This window comes from Rutidosis leptorrhynchoides, chromosome 2, assembly GCF_046630445.1.
Source record: "Rutidosis leptorrhynchoides isolate AG116_Rl617_1_P2 chromosome 2, CSIRO_AGI_Rlap_v1, whole genome shotgun sequence".
Lineage (NCBI taxonomy): Eukaryota > Viridiplantae > Streptophyta > Magnoliopsida > Asterales > Asteraceae > Rutidosis > Rutidosis leptorrhynchoides.
The window spans coordinates 163303118-163312322 of NC_092334.1; the positions used below are offsets into that span (position 1 = coordinate 163303118).

A 9205-nucleotide genomic window follows, 5' to 3' on the forward strand; every position below is an offset into this window, starting at 1 on the left:
TTTTCGAGCGTATTTTGAGGTTTTGGCTATTGGGGTTTAGATATTAGGGTTTAGATATTAGGGTTTATAGGGTTTAGATATTAGGGTTTAGAAATTTAGGGTTTAGGGTTTAGATTTAGGGTTTAGATTTAGGATTTAGGATTTAGATTGAGTTTTAACACGAACGGTTTAGAGTTTAGGGTTTAGGGTTTAGGGTTTGGTGTTTTGGGTTTATGGAATAAACCCAAAACACCAAACCCTAAACCCTAAACCATAAACCCTAAACTCTAAATCGGGCTAAATTTTACTTCACAAAACATGAAGAAAAAAAACGTTCATATTCTTCACGAACAATATTATCTTGAATGTTATTTTTGTTGATCGTTTTCCCGCCTAAATAATAACATTCATCACGAAGTGTCTCTTCTAAATGTTCATATTTTCGTGTGATCTTGATGCAGGAAAAAATAAATTCAAAAAAAAGAAAAAAAAAAAAAAATGCTTCCCCCCGCTTCCCCCCGATTGGTTACTTCTCCATTGATCCTGCCCCTATATATATATATATATATATATATATATATATATATATATATATATATATATATATAGTTAAAAAATTTCAATGTTTTATTTGAAAATATTATATTAATGATTTAATGAATTGGTACAGCTTTACCAATTAAAATGGGCTTTAAGAAGGCCCAGTAAACATGAAGTTCAGCAACTACCACCCGAATATGTATGTATACAAGCATATGACCAAACCCCATCCACCATATAGCTGGTATACCCTGTAAATAGTTTCCGTCGACACCAAACCCCATCCATCTTCATTATTACCGCCCGACATGAAGCTTTCTTTCTCTCTTGCCAAGGATTCATCCACATCCTCAAAACCCACAATCCCATCATCATCATCATCATCATCATCATCATCCCCAACAAATAAAGAATTTATCACCGAGTTCGATCCATCACAAACCCTAACCGACTCCAATCTCAAGAACTCAATCGTAATTCCCCCAATTCCCAACCAATGGGCCCCTTCCAACCCACTCAATCTTCAACTCGAACAAGACCCCAATATATCCGACGGTCTAAACATTCGTGAAAAAAATCAATCTCGAATTGATCGATTGATGTTAATGAAATTGAAAAGTGATTTGAAGAGATTACCAGATGGTAATGGATTAGATGAATTTGATGACGTATCTGTTGAAGAATTTGCACCTGCGTATTTAAAAGGATACGGTTGGGTTGAAGGAAAAGGGATTGGCAAGAATGCAACAGAGGATTTTAAGGTTGTTCAGTACACTAAAAGGACTGGTACACAAGGGCTAGGGTTTGTTGGCCATGATCATAAAGTTGTGAAATCGAAAAAAGGTGTTTGTAATAGTGGAAAACGAGTCGAATTTGGGGATAGTGAGTGAAGCTATTTGAATTAGAGTTAACGAAGATTATTATTATATGTAAATTTGTGAGTTTTATGATGTATTTGTGCTACTTGGCTATGGTTATGAGGTACTTGATCTTTATTTATTAAGTTGTAGTAATGATTGATGCAAGTAATAAACCTTATTTCATAATGAAGTTTAGAGTAAGTTTTAAGCATCCTCCTATCTATATATGTTAAGGTTAATAACAATGTCATTACTATTAGTTAAGATCCGTCCTATATTTATTGCTTGGTTTCGTTCATTGTGTTTTCATGTTTTTCTCGGTTGATTTTTGTTTGATTAGTATGTTTGTAGTTTTTTTTTCTTCGGGATATTAGGGAAGTTCGTTTATAGATAGCTTTTGTTTAGATGGTTGCGTTCTAGGTGCGAGCTTCCCCGTTTTCCCATGGTACTTTTGTATTTCCTGTTGGGGGGCGTTTTCCTTCAAAAGAAGACCTCGTTTCTATATGGGTATTCGTTTTTTTTGCCAAAAAAAATAAAAAAAAAAATAGTATGACTGACTTTTAGGCAAGGTTGTAAAAGTCGCGAGTCGGGGACGCATCGGTCGAGACCTAAAAAGGACGCGTCGGTTGAGTCGGGGACGCGTCGATCGTTGACCAACGTTGACTTTATTAATAATTTCTTAAATATATATTTATATATGTATAAAATAGTTGATTCTGTACCATAAATTTCTTAAATAGGAACTTGAATTTAAATACAATCAAACTATAAACTCAATTAATGTTACCGAGTACATAATTAGTAAGGACACAGAGAAAAGAGCGACCCAAAAAATGAAAACAAACCCTAATTTTAAAATATATCACATCTTGACTAAAATTTGACTGATTTTGACCGTTTTTGACCAACTTTCACCGTCTTTGACAGACTTTGACCGAACTTTTATCTTTGACCGTCTTTTGAGTCGTTTTCAGAAAAAAAGGGGACGGAGAACCCAAAAAAACGACGCATCGGCCGACGCGGCGGCCAAGTCGGCTGACTTTTACAACACTGCTTTTAGGGCCCCTTATCAAACACCAGATTATTTTTTGAAGATCCAAAGATGTTGGTGATGAATTTTTTGTTAGTTAATCACTACATCTTATAAGTTATATAATCATGTTTGGTAGGAATGTAGTATAATTCTTGTTGGTAAACTTGTTCTACAACTTATTTTTGGAGTTAGATATGTTTTGTGATTGAAGTGTCAATGAAAGATATGCGCAGTCTATATTTCAACGACATGGTTTGATTGTACGCATATATGGAGTATTCTGAATTTATAGATGTTAGATAACATATCAGTTTATCTTCACACAGAATTATGTGCATTTGTACTGATTATTGTTTCTGTATTGCCTTTTTATTATAAGTTTTTTTATTGTTTAGCAAGAAAATCAACTGAAAGTGCGTAGAAAAGATGGAAATCTAACATCCATGTCTATAGTTATCGACTATTAGCTAGCAATCAGATTGGCTTCTTAGTTGTGAATAAAAGTGCGTTTTTACTATAGTTATAGACCTATAGTTTTATAATATATAACTGGACATAAGCAATGATGTAATCAACAAAATAAGGCTCTTTTTTCTCTGACGAATGGGCTGTTCTGATGTTGCTCTGTATTCGGTTATAACATCGTATAGAGGGAATTGGTTCTTGGAACAGCTACATATCATTCACACAGGTGATTGATATGTGTAATGGAATTGAGCATTGATGTTTCTCTTTTATCCGATTACAATTTTCTGTGATATATGTTTAGATGTCTTGCAATAGGTCTCGGGTTGGAATCATGCCTAGGACAAATATATTGTGGTAGCCAGCCGGGCCTAGGATGGGTTGGAAACAGCCATGGAGTAATCCTGCTGAAATGCGTACATCAAAGTATGAGGTTGGATTACTCGCCCTCTCGGGTGGGTAGCTCAAACAGGGAAAAACCTTCTACCCTTTACCCCTTTTTATATGTTTAGATGTCTCATTTGCAGAAATTGCAGTAGGAAAAATGTACCTAAACTTTATCATGTTATTCGCAGTTTTAAAATTGTTATCCTAATTTTCTTTTAAAGCCTAAGCCAGACGTACGTGAGAGGGGCAGGGCGGGTATTTTGCATCTAATTTTAAATAACAGTGCAAAATCTTGGTTTGATAGCTACGGTCTTGTTAAACTGATGTTACCCACAATATGCACAACAGTCAATACACTTTTTTTCGTTGCAATTTATTGTACACTATCGTTTTTGGCTGAAGGGTAATTAGTTAAATGGTTTACAGATTACGTACAAAACTTCTTGTGCTCTTTACATATTTATGCAGTTATAGGGAATTTCTTTTACCTTTTTAGTTAACGAGGAACCCTCTATGAACAAGCACAATTTCTCTCTCATAGCAGGTAAACCTCGAGAACTCAGGCGTCTCCCCGATGCGAGGTAAAGCACCTTGCACTGTAGATCCCCAATTAGGTTCAAGAGAACATTGTCAAGGATTGAACCCAAAATCTACATGTTGTCATTTGAGCAAAGCCAAGTGGTTACGGAATTTCTTTTAAATAACGTCAAAACTTGATATGTGTGTATTATTATGAATCCACTAGGAAATGTTCATGCCTACTCCCCTGTTATCCAACAGTTGCTCAAACAAATGCTTTACTTTTAAAGAGATTTGCTACTTTTAATTTATATATCTTTCTTTCTCTAACCGGGCAAAGTTTGAGTATACTTTTTTTTTTTTTAAAGCAAAAAACGAAGAATTAAATAGATACTGTATAACTCATCACAATGATGACTATACCAAAGGAACAATACATGGCGCTAATAAGCATCCATAAAGGAGCTATAGCCCGATAAATAAAAACAACAGTAAATAACATCATATATCGTGTATACAATTAGCAACAGACAGTGTAGATCATTTAATCCCTAAAAGAAACCACTTAATTTCTCCCAAACTCGTAGACCGAAACAACGCTTTCATATTGGACCTATTGACCAGTAGATTCCAACCCCGTTGACGTTGGTATAAAACCCATCGAGAGAGTGATTCCAAAGAACTACATATTCTTTTTCAACGAACATTATCACTTCATTTAGATCATCATGCTTCATGCATCTACAAAACCTCATCATATATTAATGCGGCCAGGGGAGCAAGCAAGTGTAAATTCCACCAAACAGATCCAACAACATTAAACACATATAAGAATTTGACAAATTCTTTTTGTGAGAACAGAGCAAAACATGGAATGAATTCTCCAACAATTGGAATCCAGATTTGGCCAAGAGTACCATCTAACAATATGACATAATCTTCCTTGCATGTCGATTACAAACCTCCGGCTCGTCCATATGAACCTAATTGAGCTCCTTTATACACTTTGAGATGCAAGTCTCGTTTTGTACGGGCACTTGTACCTTTTAAACTTTTGTTTCTTGAATCTCCATATAGAGTATTTGAAATCTAACAAAGCCGGATTTCATGCCAAAACGTTACCAAAAGGCCATTTCACACAACCCAATACCACCAGCCATTCCCTTCCTATGTTTCTTTAGTAGCCACGAATTGAATATGGTATTTGGCGACCATCTGTAGGGATTTGTATGAAATTTCATAAAACTATTTAGCAGCGCAAGCATGTACAACAATTTTTAAACCTTTCAAAAACTCCCCACCAAGGATCCAATTGCATGTTGTTAATAAAACTTGATAATGCTAAAAACGAACATATATTTCATAGCATTATCCCTCAAGAAAGACAAGTTTTTAGTTGCAATTGTCCTATTTACAAGTGATATTCGTTTAAATAATAAAAGGTGAAGACAAAAGACAGATTCGACGAATTAAAGACGCAAACGACCAAAAAGCTCAAAAGTACAAAATACAATCAAAGAGGTTCCAATTATTGATAAGAAACGTCTCAGAATTACAAGAGTACAAGATTCAAAACGCAAAGTACAAGATATTAAATTGTACGCAAGGACGTTCGAAAATCCGGAACCGGGACCAGAGTCAACTCTCAACGCTCGACGCAACGGACTAAAAATTACAAGTTAACTATGTATATAAATATAATATAATATATAATTAATTATATATATTATATATATATATATATTATATTTATATATTAAAACCGTCGGCAAAGAAGATCCAAAAAGGGATGAGCTGTAAAAGCAAACTCCGCGACTTGCGGAGTTTGAAGGGCAAAAATACCGCGACTCGCGGAGCCCCAAATTCTGAAAATGCCTATAAAAGCTCGCACATTCTGAACGTTTTATATATCCATATATCATCTCTCTCTATATACGTAAATATATATATATATATATATATATATATATATATATATATATATATATATATATATATATATATAATTTATATTTTAATTTTAATTTCCAATAATAAGGGTATGTTAGCGAATATTGTAAGGGTGTAAGTCGAAATTCTGTCCGTGTAACGCTATGCTATTTTTAATCATTGTAAGTTATGTTCAACCTTTTTAATTTAATGTCTCGTAGCTAAGTTATTATTATGCTTATTTAATATCGAAGTAATCATGATGTTGGGCTAATTACTAAAATTGGGTAATTGGGCTTTGTACCATAATTGGGGTTTGGACAAAAGAACGACACTTGTGGAAATTAGACTATGGGCTATTAATGGGCTTTATAATTGTTTAACTAAATGATAGTTTGTTAATTTTAATATAAAGATTTACAATTGGACGTCCCTATAAATAACCATATACACTCAATCGGACACGATGGGCGGGATATTTATATGTACGAATAATCGTTCATTTAACCGGACACGGGAATGGATTAATAGTCACTAGAATTATTAAAACAGGGGTGAAATTATGTACAAGGACACTTGGCATAATTGATAACAAAGTATTAAAACCTTGGGTTACACGCAGTCGATAACCTGGTGTAATTATTAAACAATGTATTAAAACCTCGTTACAGTTTAAGTCCCCAATTAGTTGGAATATTTGACTTCGGATATAAGGATAATTTGACGAGGATACTCGCACTTTATATTTATGACTGATGAACTGTTATGGACAAAAACCAGACGGACATATTAAATAATCCAGGACAAATTACAATTAACCCATGAGGATAAACTAAAAATCAACACGTCAAACATCATGGTTACGGAAGTTTAAATAAGCATAATTCTTTTATTTCATATTTAATTTCTTTTATTTTATATTTAATTGCACTTCTAATTATCGCACTTTTATTTATTGTCATTGTATTTAATTGCACTTTTAATTATCGTACTTTTTAATTATCGCAATTTTATTTTATCGCACTTTTATTTATCGCAATTTCCTTATCGTTATTTACTTTACGTTTTAAATTAAGTTATATTTATTTTTATTATTTTACATTAGGTTTTAACTGCGACTAAAGTTTTAAAAATCGACAAACCGGTCATTAAACGGAAAAAACCCCCTTTTTATAATAATAATATTACTTATTTATATATTTGTATTTTTATAAATTAAAACTAATATAGCGTTAAGCTTTGTTTAAAAGATTCCCTGTGGAAAGAACCGGACTTACTAAAAACTACACTACTGTACGATTAGGTACACTGCCTATAAGTGTTGTAGCAAGGTTTAAGTATATTCATTCTATAAATAAATAAATATCTTGTGTAAAATTGTATCGTATTTAATAGTTTTTCCTAGTAAAATATAAGCTATTTCATATACACCTCGCATAACATCAAGTATTTTTGGCGCCGCTGCCGGGGAACGCCGAAGCGAAACGCCACATAAAAAAAAGAGAGATTTTTATTAAGTTTTCTTTAGTTTTTGTAAAAATACATTTTAAATATTAAAAAATTTAAAAATTTAAAAACCGAAAAAAAAAATATATATAAATCTATTTTTAAGATTTTTATTTATAAAATTATAAAGTATTTCTATATAAGTTTTATAAAAATATAATTATTAAAAATAGAAAAATATATAAAATATAATTTAAAAAAACTACAGAACCTGTCGAACGAAACTTGTGCATTTAAAATTTTAACCTCCGCGACTCGCGGGTTTATTTGGTACGTGGCACCGCAACTCGCGGAGCCGCCCTGATGCGTATAACCAGAACCCTAATCTGCATTAATTACGGAGTATTATTTATTATTATTAATTAATTTGTATTTAGGGTTAAATATTTAATTCATTTAGTATTTAATTTGTTTTAATTAATTTGTAATATTAAGTTTAATTAGTTTTATTAATATATAAAAATTAATACTTTTATAATATAAATATATAAAAATAATATTTTTATAAAATTAAATAATTTTATCAATTTTAATCTTATTTTTATTCTTATTTTTTTTAATCGTTTATTCGTAATTTTTGTATTTTTATCATTCGTATTTAGTTTTAAGTCATAGTTTTTGCCATAGTTATTTTTACTTCTAGATTTTTAGGCTTTGCCGTAAAATCCCTTAAGTGCTTTCTCTTTAGACTAAGATTTAGGTGCTTTAGAATTTTGCAACGCCGTTCGACGCGCTACTTTCTTATTTTTATTTTTCGACGCCTTTTACCTATGTATCAATTATCACTCCAATTAGTAATCTCAATTTGCAATTTTAATTTTAAGTTAGTGATAGTAATAAGGTTGGGTTAGTCGAGTGTTTTAAAGTTTTATAGTCACTCTTTTTCTTTCTTATTTTTCGACGCCTTTTATTTTTCAACCCTTTTCTTTTTCGACCTTTTTCGACGCGCTCTTTTTCTTTCTTATTTCTCGACATCCTAGTTTTTAGGACATAGATTTTTATTCTACTTCTTCTCTAAATTTCTTAAAATTACGAAAATTTATTTTAAGTGGTTAAATTGATAGACATCAAAATTTTCTGGTTCGTAGTAATAGTTGGATTTGTACGTGGACCGGGTTATTGGAGCCAAACAGTACTCAATTATATTGAGACCAAACGAATCCTGCCCCTCTGCTGCATCTTTTGGCTATTCGAAACGTGGGCAAAATCAGAAAAGTCTATTAATTGGATAACTTATATAATTTTTCTTTCCTTTTAAAAACTAATAGGATATTCAGTGAATGCACCGAGCAAGACGTTCACCACCTTTTGTACGTTCACCACATGTAACCAGATCAAGACATCTAGCTAATATTACCGCCGTTGATTTTTCTTTAGAATCGTCATCCAGTCGACCAAGTACTCCAATTCAAATTTCCGATAATCCATTTTTTGAACCCGACCTCACAATTGAGAATCCGGAGAATATTCAGGGACAATTCATAGATCCTGAACCATTAATTTTTCCTCCGGAACCACCAATCATTCAAACAGAGATTGTTGAGGAACGAACCATTAAATCAGAATCCTCTAGTGATTCAGATTCAACAAATTCAGTCATGGAAAATCTGGAACCTTTAAGTATGGAAGACCGAATAAGAGCTAAACGCACTGGCCAAGGTCACGCAGTTACTCATCCAGACATTAATGCGCCAGATTATGAAATCAAAGGACAAATTCTACATATGGTCACTAATCAATGCCAATTTAGTGGTGCGCCGAAGGAAGATCCAAATGAACATCTTCGTACCTTTAATAGGATCTGCACTTTATTTAAAATCCGAGAAGTTGAGGATGAACAGATATATCTCATGTTATTTCCCTGGACTTTAAAGGGAGAAGCCAAAGATTGGTTGGAATCGTTACCTGAAGGGGCGATCGATACATGGGACGTTTTAGTTGAAAAATTTCTTAAACAATTCTTTCCGGCATCTAAAGCCGTAAGACT

General features: G+C 32.7%; 1 protein-coding gene across 1 annotated transcript; it reads left to right on the forward strand.

The window, feature by feature from the left end:
• Window positions 1–827: 827 nt before the first annotated feature.
• Window positions 828–1409, forward strand: LOC139888405 (protein MOS2-like). Its single transcript, XM_071871414.1, has one exon. It carries the CDS (start codon window positions 828–830, stop codon window positions 1407–1409), a length of 582 nt encoding a protein of 193 aa, XP_071727515.1.
• The last annotated feature ends 7796 nt before the right edge of the window (window positions 1410–9205 follow it).

What these genes read in the sequence shown, in the direction of transcription:
- LOC139888405 (XM_071871414.1), top strand. Translation starts at nt 828, where the DNA reads ATGAAGCTTTCTTTCTCTCTTGCCAAGGATTCATCCACATCCTCAAAA.